The sequence below is a fragment of the Abrus precatorius genome, unplaced genomic scaffold (assembly GCF_003935025.1).
Source record: "Abrus precatorius isolate BTA unplaced genomic scaffold, Abrus_2018 Scaffold11, whole genome shotgun sequence".
Lineage (NCBI taxonomy): Eukaryota > Viridiplantae > Streptophyta > Magnoliopsida > Fabales > Fabaceae > Abrus > Abrus precatorius.
In genome coordinates this window covers 29,631,721-29,648,012 of record NW_020874303.1, presented here as the reverse complement: position 1 = coordinate 29,648,012, position 16,292 = coordinate 29,631,721, and the positions used below count along the sequence as shown (strand labels likewise).

The window sequence follows — 16,292 nt, the reverse complement described above, 5'->3', positions numbered from 1 at the left end:
TTCCAGTTTCAAGGCCTTGGTCATAATGTCAGCTAGCTGATCCTTAGTACCACAGTGTACTAATTCAATTTCTCCTTGATTTGTCAACTCCCGAAGAAAATGAAATTGAACATAAATATGCTTACTCTTACCATGATTTGTCTTCTCCTTAGGTGATTGTTTTCAAAATATTCTTGTCAATAGATTGAAACAGATTATTCTTGGCCCTCAAGTCCTTTAGCTTTCGCTCCTCCAAGGTTTGACGTTCTGCTCTTGTGAGTGACTCCAGTGTTTTAGGCTCTTCATAGCCTTGCTCCACCACGCTCCAGTACTCTTTTGATCTCAACAAGTTTTCCATTAACATGGACCAGTGATCATAGTCTCCATCAAACTTCAGAATACTGAGGAAGCTATTGCCGTCAGCCATGTGTTTCACTCAACTCTTCTTCTTCTTTTGTTTTTTTTTTTTTGTGCTTTCTAAGTATCAGGCCCTTGTGTGGGCTCTAATACCAGTGTTTAAGGTCGGATGATATTAATTTATTAAATGGAATGAAATGGCTTTATATAGCCAGTACAGAACAGGAGTAAAAGAAAGATCCATGACTATATCATGGCTATTTCTACGGAATAACAAATTAACTAAGAATTTTATTCCTGGAGAGTAGGTTTATTAAAAAACAAACAACTAATTCTAAACTTGAATGAGTTAATCTAACAATAATGGTGTACAAGCAGTATGAAGACCATGGACTTGGACATGCACAAATTAAGATTCGCATCAAGATTATCCATTATGCCAATGTGACCCTACAAAGTAGTGCTATGACATTAAAACTTGCCTTAAACTCTCAAGTCTATATAGTCTATAGTCTATATATATTTTCGTGATCAACTCCAAATATTTATAATGACTTGCAAGACCTTAAAATATGCAGTTTCTGGATTCAGTAGTTAGCAATTTGAGACTGGTATACAGAATGTAGAGAAATTATTTTGTAACACAGGTTTACACACAAATAATTTCTCTTCTTTTTGTTTTCGGTCCACAATTCTTGTTTTTATGTCTCTTGAAATACTAATATAAAAGGTTAAGAAAAATTTTGAATCCTACAATATCAAACCGAACTGCTTAATTATTTTTGGATGTGTTGGGCTGGAATAAATTTACTTTTTATTTTATTGGGTCTATCTTTTGGTGGACGCAAAAACAAAGCAAAACTGAGTTTCAATGTTCCGACATGGGCCATTGACTAAAATAAAATCTTGGGCCTATCTTTGACCAAAGCAAAAGAAAAAAGGTTTTGCCCATCCAAATATAACATGACACGAGAAGAGACTTGAAAATCCCCAAAATAGAACAAAAATGAGAACGCCGTTGCCGGGGATCGAACCCGGGTCACCCGCGTGACAGGCGGGAATACTCACCACTATACTACAACGACTGCTTGTTAGGTTGGCTTATTTAATTAAAAATATACTTTTGATTGTACTGAATTCAGTTATTTAGATGCATATAATGGTGGGTTGTATGATTGGCAAAATTCAGCACTTTGTCTACCATACTCCCATGTTTTTCGTTGAGGAAATGCTTTTGATTATATCAGCCATTTTGTCTGCTTGTTGTAAGCTGATTGACGATCTTAAGCCACTTAGGACCTTTTCTGGTTTTTGCTTTCCATAGCATTAGATTTGTTTGGCTTAGATAACTGAGATATGCCACCCCCATTATTGCGATATAGGAATAGCTATACCATGTTGCCTGCTTTTTGGTCTCTTATCCATCCAAGCAAGAAAATTAATAACTCAGCTACTTTTTAGCTTTTAGCTGTGTGGTCTGGTCTCTGGGAGAATCTACCCAAGATTGATACTTGAATTAACTTATATTACATCATTGGTTGTGTTGTGTTCATGAAAATTCAAGTACCAAGAAACAACTATATAGAGCAGAATAACTGGAAAACTGTTAATTTAAATTTTGTTTGTGATTATTAAATTGAATATACTGTATCAAGATTTATTATTATTATTATATGCGATGATGGAATAGAAATTTTAAAGTTTTATTCTATATATATCATTTTATTATTATTTTATATTTCAATCTTTATAAGAATTTACAAGTCTATTATTACAAGGTAGGGACAAATCCATGTCACGCATAGTTTAGTTTTAAATATGTGTGCTTAAAATAGACATGGCAGATATTGAACTCAAATGAGTGAAAAATATTTGGGGTAAGCAATCCACAAGAGATCGACAAAGCAGAATACGGAATTGGTGCTAGTATTGCATGACCAATACTAATATATATTTAATTAGTATGTTAGATCCTAAATTTCTTGTTATATTATCAACTCTATTCCAATAATTAAAACTATTATATCCAGGTACGATGGATTAAATGGACGTCTAATATTTTAAGTGCAATATATATCTAATGTGCAGAACGACATCGGAATCTGGTGGAAGCAAAAGGTAGCCACATAAACCCAAGTGACAAAGGAAGACAAAATAGGGAAATATATGAAAATTATAAAATAGCAATAACGGGTCGTTGCTTACAATTAGAAGCCAGCCCGTGCGGTGTACTAAGCGTTGAAAACGATATGCTTTTGGAATTTGTAGCCATTTTCTTTGGAATCAAATAGACCCACGAAGGTTAAGCCTTATGAAGAGAGGTACCTCTCAATCACATTGATAAGATTAAGATAACAATGCTGATCATAGATCCGAAAGGTATAGTAGTCATTCACAATTTGAAAAGACATTGACCTCGTGAAAGAAGAGTGCATGGCTTTTCATAATTTTATGTATAATATTTTATTTTTCTTTGGCACCAAATGCTATTATCTGATCCTCATGGGCTTGTTGCTCGTGTGGTGGGATCAGAGAAGAGGTAGGTAACAAAGATCATCGACAGCAAGGTGGCTTTGGACTTCACCCGTCAACATGATTTGAAAAGGTGAATATTGAAGCCGTGTTGAAAAGTTTGATGAAAGCATTGGTCATATTCGATTGGTGCAAGTAAAACATCTCATTCACAAAATCGTAATAAAAATCTAGCTTATATGATCTATAGTTGATGTGACTTAGATTGATTCGGATATCCTGGCTGATAAAGAAGCTTGATTCTGATATTTGATAAAAACACTTCAACAAAATCATGATTTGGGTTCATTGGAAAGAGCCGCATATATAGTCCTTTGACATAATTGGCATTGCATAATACAGCTCAATGTAGGAACAAACTAGTCAAATTCAAATATAATTATGATCTCCTAAACATTTCACCCATATTGAAACACAACCGAACTTCACCCCAAAAGGGGTTGCCTCTTCCTTCATTGAGTCACCAATTATTTGTTCAAAGTTGGGATTTAGCTGTCTTTCGCCTTGAGGCACTTCAATCATTCCCATCATGGAGTGCTTCAAACCTTCCATAGGATAAACTAAATCATGCATCTTATTGCGTCACAAACTCATAGTCATAGAACAGTTAAACTCCACCATATTTCAAGCTCTAATATCTTTTCATAACATAAGCTCTGAACTTATTAATTAAACCTCGCCGACACTTGAAGAAAAAAGATATGTGTCATTCAAGCTTGACGTGTATCAATTATACACCTGGCTTAAATAGTTCAACACCTAATACTTTTTAAATTTAAGAAAATCTATATTTGGCACTTCTTGTATAGCACCTTCAATAAAACATATCCGAGATATTTAATTTCATATAATTCATTTGTTCATATCATGTTCCATGTCTCTATGTATTGTGTTTTGTAGTGTAGATATGTCGCGTTGTGCCCAATAACTCCAATTTGAGAATAACAAACAGTGTTTCAATCTTAACCTGTATAATGCAGTGTGATCAACTTGCACCCCACACCTACGTTTAGTACTGTAATTAATGCTGCAAGACAACTCACACAGCCAGCGTAGTATTAAATACTTACTGAATTGAAATTAAATTAAGATTGTAACGTATATAGACACAAAAATCTTGAACAGAGGAGAAGTTTCTTTGGGAATGTACGGATATACATCTTGGTGTGCCAATTAATCAATCGTGCACCATTTCTTTTTTATCAACAAGATATTGGTGTGTTGGCAACCTAATCTGTGTGTTAAGTTCATCTTCATGTCATTGTCACATGAAAGTGTATTCATTAATCATTTGATGGAATAGTTCACGTCACTCTACTAATGTGTAATCACCATTAATTCATTATCCGTATAATGGGAAATTAGAAAGATAACCCATTAAGATTGTTGAAAAGTTCAGAACTCAATGGTTTTACAGCGATTTCACTGATCCTACTCCATTAATAACAAACTAACTACATGTATGTCGAAATGGACCACTTTAATCCTTCAATAATGGCTCATGCAAGTAATCTTACATTTCTTTGCTTCGCAATAAAATGATAGAGATATATAATAATTGTTGCGATAACTAAAAGGAATCAATTATTAAAATATTTTCGTCAGAAATTAAAATGAAGTTGCATGCAATATTAAATATTATAATTTAAATTAAAAATTGTTTTAACAAAATCAATATAATAATAATAATAATGTTACCCTCCTTTTTGTATTCTTTTAATTTAAATGATAATCTAAAAATATTTATTCAGAGATCTTTTGGTACTATTAATTATGTAATATAAAAGGAATTCCATTTTTTCACCATTTGACTTAACATGAAATGGAAGTTTTTTGTTGTTGGAAGACATAAAATGCATGTTCTACAGGCAACTCTCTCTTACTATCTTAATTTATTTACGTTATACTCCTTCTGGTTCTAATTATACATAAAAAAAAAACATGTTTTTTTTATTTCAATTATAAAAAATCTAGACCTTCTTTAGATATATTAATTATTAATTATTAAGTATTTTTATTTTACTTTATTGTAAATTTTGTATTAACAAGATATTTATTTTCTATGCAAATATATATAACTAATTCAATCATTTAATATTATGAATATTTTAAAATAAATTGTAAATTTATTATATTTAAATGTTTTTATTGGTATTGTTTAATTTGAGTTATATCAAAAGACTAAAAAATTATAATATATATATATATATAAGGGCATGATCTTCTTAAACTGGTGTAAGTCTAAAAACTTTTACACTTAATCTGAACCTTTCATTTAACTTACATCTAAAGGGTTATAATTTATTACTTCACTGTTGTTAGATATAAATTAAATGAAATGTTTAAATTGAGTGTAAAAATTTTTAGACTTAAACCAGTGTAAGAAGATCTTTCCTCATATATATATATATATATATATATATATATATATATATATATATATACACAATTTTTTTCTTTTTTCTTTTTACTTTATCTCTCATTTCTTATATATTCTTAGAGAAATAGAAAAATCATTTTTCTTTGTCATACAAAAGTCAGAAAATTAAATTAAGAAAAAACTCTATGTCTTGACATCTTTTAAGGAGAAAAATAATGCCCAACTCATCTTTGTTATACCTCTTAAAATTGATTCACTCATAAAAATTTTAAAGAAAGAAAAGATAAACAAAAATAATAATAAATATGGTGCATGATTGATCCTACAAAAAGGAAAAGAGAAATTAAAAAATATATAATTAAAATAATAAAAAGTCAGGATTGATACACATACAAACTTCCTTTCACACTTACAGAAATTGTATATTGGCCTTCAGTTTTTTTTTTATAAGCAACAAATTGGGTTAATTACAATTAATAGCATACAATGATATATACTCTAACTCATATAAATGGTTAATTGCAATTAATAATACAAGGATATATACTCTAACTCATACAAAAAGTTAATTAATATCAAATTTGTAAATGATACCTTTCCTTTAAAATGAGCACTAAGAAAAATCCTATATCAAAATTGTTCCTTTTGTATTGTGAAGCACCCAATGGGATTAGATCTCCACTGTCGGAACGTGATGTTGGGCAAATCCTATATTGGCCTTCAGTTCCCAGGAATCCTATGAAGTTTTTCTTACTGGCTATTATACAAGCTTTTCCTTTCGACAAAGGTTTACGAGCAGATTAATTAATAGGAAAAGGGGGAGGGAAAGTCCTTGTAAAATACATATGATAGAAGTTACGTAATTAATTTATGATAATAATTTATATAACAACTTAATTTTATGATAAATATATGTTGTAAATATGAAGAAAAAAGTTATATCTAAACACACTTTAAATTTATGATAATATCAGATTTTGCTCAAAACTTAGTTTGTTCATTGAGATGAAAATATATTTATGTGATTTTACTTTAAGAGGACAAATGTTTCATTTTATCAATAAAGAAAATCATTAGAAAGAAGAAAAATTTAGGGCAGGCTGGTTGAATAAACATGGGGGAAGACCCCAACAGCACAGACGTAGGGACAACATGCATATGCAAATTCAACAACGATAAAGAAGCTAATAGGAAGCAAACAAGACAAACCAATGACATCAAGTGCGGTAAAAACAGGCACTTCCTCATCATAACCTTAAGGGTAGCCCTCAACACGTGGTTGCAGAGAGACAATAACAACGTTGTGTTCAGACAATGATTTCATAAGTCAAATGATTGAGAATTATTCCCTCTCACGCTATTTCATTTTATTTGGAGTGAAAAACATACCAAGCAGCTGGTAAGTTCTTTGTTTCTTTCACGTTCATCACTTATCTACGGATTGTTGTCTCCTAAAGTATCAAAAGCTATATTTTAGAAAAGGTGCTAGCTGAAAGGAAAGATTTGCCCCCAAGTTATAGACTTTGATATTAGAATTATTGGAGAAGGTGCATTTTACAAAGGATCTTGCTGAAGGAGGATGATGGTTTGAAGACAGATGAAGACATTTTTTATTTTATTTGATTTTAGGTTTGATATTTTACAGACGAAGAGATGGGAGAAAAAAACTGACCTAAGTCAGTGCAAACATTAGCTTGAGTGAAAATACTTGTTTAGATTATTATAAGAAATACTTTATGATATACTTTATATTTGTAATACGTATATGCTGGTAAACTATTATTCATATGCTTATGATTGATAAGTTTTAAAATTATTTATTTTTGTCAATGTTTATCCAATATGAATAAGTTTAAATGATTTTTCAGTAAATGTTTATAAACTAAAATAAAAACAATCAAACTTTTTAAATAAATAAAACTTATGTATTTTTATTATAGGCTTAAATATCTTTTATTTTAGCAAATTTTTAGCTTTAATCTCTTCAAGTATATTTTATTTTTTTTAATATCTAAATTTTTTGTAAAATTTTATTTTTAATCTCTATAATTGTTGTTCTCGTCAGAATTTTTTTTTTTCATTTTGTGATTTTCTTTAGTTAAACTAAAGGATTGCTGTAGCAGTTAGAGGCTTCCTTGTGTTCACACTTAGGTAATTTATTTAGTAAAAAATTTTCTATTCAAACTCCATCATATCCGAAATTTTACCATACCGTATAGTCTCTAATGTTAAAAAAAAAATCAATTTTTATTTGAACAATATAATAAGAGAGATTAAAAATGACAATTTACAAAAATATAAAAACCAAAAAATTAAAGAGATTAAAATAAAAATAGTAAAATATAAAGAATTAAAAATATATTTAAAATTTTATCATTAAAAAAATCTTAACATTGAAATTTACATTGAAAAGCTCTTAAATTAAAAACTTAAATTATAGCCATGCATTTCACTCTCTAAAACACATCCATCCTTTTCATTAGATCTGCAACCCGTGTCAGTCATCGATCAGTGAGCATAACTGAGCAAAACACAACTTGGCTGGGTGGAACCGTTCTCTAGTGATTTTGTAAGGTTCTCATAAATGCATGTCCTTCATTTTATACATATGCGGCTTCGAGGGGATCCATTTTCTTGAGGAAATGAAAAACAACAATTTTAATAAAAGAGACTTCAAAACAAAGATTTGGGCGGCTATGTATATATGTTTTCATCCAAATTTTGAACATAGAAAACTGGGTAACGATTCTTTCGTATTTTACTTCATATATTATATAAGCAATCTGCTATTGGACCAAAACTGCTCCACATAGAGAGTTCCTAGAGTGCCTAGTACACAAAATTTAAAACTGAGGTGAGGATTTTGATTATTATACACCTTCTCTGTCTTATTTACATTAACACAAATTTAACATAAATATCAAGTTGGAAGGAAAATGTATTTTAGTGCGTCCTGTGGTCGAATTGAATAATGAAATTGGACAAATTTTGCGATGTCCCTTTCAATAATACAAGGACAAACGAAACATCAGTGAGAGTGTATGTTTGCATTACTTTGTTTGATTTGCCGTATCTTATCCTCTGAATGGCTTGTGCTGTATTCTCTCTCCCGTTTAGAGCCAAACAAATTAATCTATACCCTCTTCAACTTCTGTATTGTTTGTACCCCCACCACATTCAATTGATTAACTAAAAAGTTTCCAGTTAAGTAAAAATAGGTACTTCATTTCTGTTGCCTTTTTATGTTTGGTACAAAATAGACCATGCAATAAGGAACAAACGAAAAAGTTCAAAGCAATCTAGCCCACTTGCACACTATTTTTGCGAGGATCGCTTACATCAAACAAACCGTTAATAGGTGCACAAAGCCGAACGGATGAGAGTGCCTTGTTGAAATGCTTTGCTTTGGTGCCAAGGTATTCATTCCAAGTCACTGGCCTGTACAGTGGAGGCTGTGTTGGGCCCACTAACTTCGCATGTGGACAGATTTCAACATTGGATGGGGGCCCATATAGATAGGCAACTGAAAATCGTTGCCGGCTCCGGTTCACTAGAACCCGATGGAGCACACTCGGGTATAACCCGTTTGACAATATGTGGAGGAGGTCGCCCACATTGATCACCAGCCCACCGGGGAATGGCGGCACTGTCACCCACCCGCTGCCTTCCCGATGAACCTGCAGCCCGCTTATGTTGTTTTGGTAGAGGATTGTGAGAAGGGTGGAGTCGGTATGCGGGGCAAGACCCATGGCCCGATCCGGATCCGGGCAAGTCGGGTAGGAGTTCAATTGCAAGGCAGCACAAGCCTTTTTGAATTGGCCTTTTGAGCCGGCCCATTTGATGTCTTCCTTTGTAATACCCAGAGAATCCAACATGAGCCACATCAGCTTTCCCGCTAGCTTTTTCATGGTTTCATCATATTGCAAGACAATATCACTGAAGAAAAAGACAAAAAAAAAAAGAAGAAAAATCCCCAAATAGAGGAGTGTTAGGAAAAATCATACCACAACCCTGTTGACCAATAGCCAAGAGATTTCCAATATATTAACAAATAGATGCAAGTTGATTCGGTGCAATAGATTCTCATCACACTCCTAATCTTCAAGGGGGTCCATACCCCTCATTATGATCTTTGCAAATTAATTGCATTAGGATAAGAAAATGGTCTTATAATTTGTCCATTTGTATCGTCACCACAAAAAATACCAAAAATGTCTTTTTTAATGAAAAAGAAAAGTAGAAATTAGTAATGAAAAACAAAGAAGAAAGAAAGAAAGGAGAAAGAGAGATGAAGTCATATATAGCTTGTTAATTTAATTTTAAGGTTAATAATATACAGCATTGAAAACACGTGCATGAGGATATAAATATATTTGTTTTATGTTACGAACCAGTATTTGGCATAATCTTGGGGCCAGAGTTTGCTGAAATGCTCAAGAGGGGATCCAAGAATTGTGAAACCCTCAGACCACATGAGTTTGGGGAAGAAACAAGAGATACGAGCGAGGCCATAGCCTGCAACACCATCAGGGGAACGAGCTGCTTTGTGTTTTTGGTGAGGAGGAAGAGAGAAAAGGGTCTCTCCAAGCCATTGAATGTCATCAAGGAGGCTTGTGGGGATGCCATGGTTTACCACTTGGAACACACCCCATGTTTTGCATGCATGGCCTATGAGCTTTGAAGAATTGGGGTCATTGAGATCAATAACTGGGACACTCTCCTTGACACTATAATTGGAAGGGTAATTAGTGTGATCATCAATCTGTGTCCAAGTGTATGATTCAGGGAGTTCTTGTAGGGAGTTGAAGTCAGGGTGCTTGTGTTGGACGTGCACTGGGTGGGCTCGGTAGGCTTCGGAGAGTGAAGGCATAGTTTGGAACAATGAATGACCAATTACAATTAGGGTGCGTGCGTGTGTCTCTCTTTCTGTTGAATACTACTTCAATAGTAGTAGTATATATGGCTAATTAGGAACAGGGACTAATTATGACCAGTTCGGAAATAGTAGCTATTGGTGCTAGTACTTGCAAGAAAACATAGGACCATATAGAAAGATAAAGATGAGATGAGAAACATGATTGTGCGTAGTGAGTATATATAGAGCTGATGGGTAGATGGCGACAATGTTGCCCTTGCCCCAAACCAAAAGCTAGAAAGAAAAAGCACTGTTTTTATTCAATTCTTTTTCCCCCCCAGGTGTTGATTGCTGTTGGATTTTGTAATTACCCTTTTCTCTAAACATAAATTCACACGTACATGCATATATACTTTAAGAAAAAAATAATAAATATTGAAGTTATATGATAAAAAGAAAATAAAAATTGAGATGTGAAAAACCAAGATTAACATGAGCCGAAATTATTTGTAAAAAACAAAAGAGGGCGTAGTGTAATTGGACAAGGGAAAGAACAAAATAGGAAAGGACCATCTTGTCCTCTACACAAAGTATATAACTGAAATGAGGAAGGGGAAGCATCTCAACCTCTCAACTCACAACTTTAAGGGTTCCACAAAAGAATAGGGGCCCCTATCTCAACATGTGCCCTTGTCTTGTCCTCAAGTAGAAAAACATTTAAATCAAACTCTTCCAACTTGTTCTGATTTATCTCATTCGCTATCCGACAATACTCACAATGCCCCAATTGGGTTGGTTCCCATCGTGACCAAATTGCCCATCTCGAGAAATTTCCTACACATATAAATATTAATTATAATTTTTATATATTTATCTTCTTCTTTTTTTTAATATTTCATTATCGTATATAATAAATAAAATAAAAATATCACGTTTTATAAACATGAAAAGAATTATACAGAGAGAAAGAAAAAAATACTAACAATACTTTTTAATACATTTTTTTTTACATAATCTTAATTATTAGTTAAAATTTATTAAAAATTAGTTGAATCTTACTTTTTCTCACATGTAATTTAATGTGTCGTTAAAATAGCTCATTTATACATAAGACTCCAACCTTGAAACAAACATAATTCATAGCTATTTATTCATTTATCCAATATTTATTTATATTATTAAAACTATATTATACAGTGATTATTTTTAAAAGTACATTAAACTTTATAAATTTAATTTATTTAATAAATGTTATCAAATTAATAATTTAATATTTTTATAAATTTTTAAATAAATTTAACAACGTTTACTCTCTTAAAATAAGCAAAACTCCTTCAATCGAAAATTGGAGAAAATCTACCGAAAAAAGAATAAGTAAATCCCCGTCTAATCCAATAAGCACCCTACTGTTATTTTAGACAGTACTCTACACTTTCGATATTTTGACATATTGCACCACTCGATACGATACAGTGTAAGAGCTCTTTAACCATTTTTATGTCCATAGAATGGATGTTTATAACATAGTGCTTACGAAAGTTCAAAGATTTAATGAGAAGAGGACAAAATATATAATAGCACATAATTGAGCAAGAGTTTGTGCTTCCCTATGTTTTTCATTTGTATGTATGATCATTTTCATGAAAAACCAGTAGAGTATTTATTTGGTATTTTGCATTTAGATTAGTGTTTTACGTTTACCTGTCCCTTGTGCCTCTAGTCACCTTACTGATATTCAGCAACGTCATTCATTTGACAAAACCACCACAGTTGCTGGGTTTCCTTTTGTGCTATTGCTTTAGTTTAGTGGAGGCTCTGCCTCCTCCCAAGCACCCAAAATATATACATCAAAATACAACAAATTTGTGGCTTGTCCCCATAATATCACTAGAGTATTTTTAAAAAAATATATTAATTTTTTAATTTAAACCACAGTTATTATTTTTTAAATATTATTTTGTTCAAGTTAAATTCAACAGTTATAAATCACAAAGTTAACATGGATACATTTATTCAAATTCAAATTTGAAAATATGATTTAACTTAGAATAATTTTTGTTTTTCTTTCTTTTTTTGGTCGATTTGAATCCTAGGTTTATTTTTCCTTTAGGAAAATGAATCGTTACTATTTTATCACTCTTTCTTTTTATTATGTTATACTTGCTCTTAAGTTTCTGATTCATACTTTTTTCACTGCCACGTAAGTGAAATTAAAAGCAAAAAATATATACAATATGCATATATATGATGTCATTGATTAATTAATAACAGAGGATGAATAGTGATGGCCCTCTTCTTGTAATTGCTCATGACATGACTTGCATTCATGGGACATGGGCTCGTGTGTGTTCACAACATCTCACATAACATTCATTATAAATTTATAATACTCTCTTTACGTAGCACATGCAGTTCACGTGGTCCAAACATGGTGAGGTCGGGACCGTTTGGGTCGCTGCTGAACCCACTGCTTTTTTTTTTTTTTAGTATTAAGTTTATTTTTGACTTTTAGCTAAATTATCTTAAAGTATTGAATAAAAAATTATCCAAATATTATTCATATACCTCGTCTCTTATTTTTTAATAAATATTTTTTATTTGTTATTTTTTAATTAGTGTTTTAAATGTGTTTATTGGTATATCGTAGTTTTTTACAATTTGAATTGTCTGCACTTTATTCTTTTGTTTTAAAAAATTGATTGGGTCCTTTTATATAAAATTCTCAAATTATTTTTATCTAAGTATTTAGAAGTTTATACATAATAGGTGTTTGAAATATAAAATAATCGTAAAAGCTTAAGAGCAAAAATTAAATAAAATTTTGAAAGAAGTTATACAATGTGGTGGTGGGATTAGAGTCTGAAAAGGAAGAAATTGGAGTTTTTTTTTTATTTTAGATAAAATTTGTTTGGTTATAAAATTTGAAATAACTGTTTTTACTTGAAAAATTTTGAGATTAGAAGTACATATATTATATGGTGTTATTTTTTTATTTATTGATAGCGAAAAATATTTTATACTAATAATTAGTTAAAAAAAAATAAATAAATAATATAAATTTTTATTTTTTTAAATTTAGACATGACTTAGACTACATATTTGAATGTGGTGAATGAGTATTATTAATTATTTTTTATATATATAAAAATTTAAATTTAAGATTTGATGTAAGTGATATCGAATTATTTGTTACTCAAATTAATCTCTTTTAGTAATAATATATCAAAATTTAAACATTAAAATATATATATGCATGATTAGTATATAGTTTACACGACACTGGGATAAAATATTAATTTGAAAACACAATTGTAAGAGCCAAAAATAGACAAATGATACATATATTATGCAGGAATCTGGCTCTTCTAATTAATGTATGTACGTATTCATATTAATTAATTAATTAAACGGTTGTACGTGAGCGTCAACTTCTCTTTTAAAAAGGCCGGCATTGTACAGAGCAAAATGTGCACAAATATATGGACGGCAATATATCAAAAAACAGGGGATTTAGACCATTAAGCATGTAAAGTAATTGATATACAATTATTTTAATTTAATCACTGAATTTGAATTTAAATTTAAATTTAAATTTTTAGCATATTGTTACGTAAACTTGAAAAAGAATTGTTGTGTAAAATAATTTTTTATAAAAGAGACTGATGTGTGAATGAAGACAGAGTATTTTTTGATTTGAATGAATAACATTTTTAAAGCAAGTAACATAGTTGAGTTAGAAAATGATTTATTGTGCTACAGGATAAGAACATGCATGGTTGAATCTCTTCCTAATATGTCAAAACAAAGTTTCTTACGGTGTCTATTACAATTTGACGTACCAGCTGTACAAATTGAAGGCTCTACTTAGTCTCAAACATTACCATATTGCTAGGCACCACACGTTTAGATATGTCATCACTTCCAATTAAGACATTTCAAGAACCATTTTAATCATTTAATAATGGAAAATGTTAGGACACTAATCAAATAATCAAAATAGAAAATATATTTTTATATAATTTTAATGAATTTTCATATAAGTGCTTAATATAAAACTAATAGGACCCTTTAGTAATTAATAAAAGATCAAATTTTGTAATTCAATACTGTGAGAAAATATTTATTAAGAAGTTAAAAAAATAAAAAATATATATTTTAACTTTAAAAAAATGAAATAAAGATAACATTTGATACATATTCTAAAATACAGTATATAGCTTCTTTTTTATATTTAATACATTTTAAAAATTAAATTTTAATAAAAATTGGGGTTAAAATTATACATTTTAATTATACTAAAAAGGTCTAATAAAAATTAAATTAACAGCGCATTTTTTGTATTCTGTCTTGCACGCCAAATGTTGCGTACCCAAAGGCCCAACGGGTTAAGGACCAATGTGTTGTAGCATACTAGCATTCCCCATTTGTAATATATATCTTTAAATTATCTATAAATTGTTTTAGTGAATTTTCAAATTGATTTATTAGAAAATAATTGTTTTTAAAAAATCATGAAATTTTAAAATGATTTATTTTAAGGAAGTTAATCCAAATACATTATTAATTTTTCAATTTTTTTTTATTTCTTTTAACTATGACAAAAGCATCTTAGATTACGACATTAACATCATGCTGAGAGAGTTAATCTTATTATGTTATAAATATTCTTAAGTTGAATAGAATTGTTTCATCTAAAAGATATACACATGACATTAGACCCAAAAGAAAAATCGCATTATTATGTAATGAAATTTTTCACTTAATTATAGTATAAATTTGCTGTACTTTTAATTTTTAATAGAGTAAAAGATATCACTCATTAAGAAAAAAAAAAAAGCATTTTGTAAATGATCTTTATATGGGTGGCAACATTATTTACAAACATGGAAAAGCAAGATAAATCCAAAAAAAGTCTCGAGTCGTTGAGTATCCAAGTCTAGTTACAAATCCCACTTTGTTTAGCTTTCTACTTGCAGCAGATGATTTTGATTAAGAAAGCAGCACGATAAAAGCAAGATTCTTCATGTTTCAACGTAATTGGGTGGCATCTTTCACATATTCATTCGTAAGCCTATGCATCTATCTATATAATGTTTAGGTTCATATGCCTACCCTATTATGTTATCAATCATAGTGTTAGAAATTAAGGGGAAAAAAAAAACTCTTGCACAATAATCGTTTTCAAAAGTTTCGTCACCCAAAAACTCACGATGACTATAATAATGTTAGTCATTATAACTTAACTACTTTTTAATTGTTTTCAAGATTATAGTAACACACACAAAAAGCAAATAAAAGGCGTGGCATACATATATATATGACTTGCAAACCCCAAACACAGTAGAAAGGAAGAAAGAAACTGATCAGTAGTTAATCCAATGCATGGTTGCAAAATTAACTTCCACTGTGATACAATCATATAAACCAAAGTTAATTCCCAGAGAGACTTCCTTTTGGGAAACACAATTGAAAACTCCATTAGTTCATCCGTAACAATCCTTTAAAATCCACACAAAGCACCATTACTAAAAAATAATATGTTGCCATCTTTGGGTACAAAAAACCGTGCAAATACATATTTTCTTTAATAAACCTAGCTACCTATTGTTATCAATAAACAACGACCAGAGATTAATCATCCATATTGGCAATAATGATATTAATTATTCAATTACTACAATATTTGAAGGTTATCTGGTTTATGCCACATTTTTTCTTTAACAAAAAAAAAAAAAGTTGTTCTCAAAACTTTTAGTCGTAACTAAAATATACTAATTATTTATATTTTAAAAAAATGCAATATGCTTGAGTTATATGCCAACAATATTAGTGTATTAATTAATAGGATTAGATTAATTTTATTTATTTAATATCTTAAAAATTATGGTCATTTATTCAATTTAGACAATAGCTTTATGATTAGCATAATTGTAAATAAAAAAACTATTACTAAAATGAATAAGTAATAATTATTTAAACAATAACTTATCAATACTGTTAAAATAATTGTTTAAACTTTATACAACGATTATTTTACTTTTGAAAATAATTTTTTTATGTCCTAAATTTTAAGAGTAATTTTTATTATTACTTAAAAGGGAAAAAAATATTGTAGGAAATTCTTAGCGGACGCTAAAAGTTAGAATCATCAAATTATTCATTTTATGAGGAAAAGTTTTAGGACGAAAA

At 30.1% G+C, this 16,292-nt stretch overlaps 1 protein-coding gene and 1 non-coding gene across 2 annotated transcripts; both read right to left on the bottom strand.

Moving 5' to 3' along the window:
- Nucleotides 1–1,349: 1,349 nt before the first annotated feature.
- TRNAD-GUC lies at nucleotides 1,350–1,421 on the bottom strand. The gene has a single exon. It is a non-coding gene; the product is annotated as a tRNA-Asp (tRNA).
- Nucleotides 1,422–8,472: 7,051 nt separating this feature from the next.
- Nucleotides 8,473–10,293, bottom strand: LOC113855336 (gibberellin 3-beta-dioxygenase 1). Its single transcript, XM_027486944.1, has 2 exons — nucleotides 9,640–10,293; nucleotides 8,473–9,184 (listed from the first exon to the last, which is right to left on the bottom strand). Exons 1-2 carry the CDS (start codon nucleotides 10,116–10,118, stop codon nucleotides 8,548–8,550), a joined length of 1,116 nt encoding a protein of 371 aa, XP_027342745.1. The 5' UTR covers nucleotides 10,119–10,293; the 3' UTR covers nucleotides 8,473–8,547.
- Nucleotides 10,294–16,292: the final 5,999 nt, after the last annotated feature.

Coding starts and splice junctions, on each gene's coding strand:
- LOC113855336 (XM_027486944.1), bottom strand. CDS start 10,118: ATGCCTTCACTCTCCGAAGCCTACCGAGCCCACCCAGTGCACGTCCAA. Junction 9,185..9,639: donor CAAGATTATGCCAAATACTG/GTTCGTAACATA, acceptor CTTTTTCTTCAG/TGATATTGTCTTGCAATATG.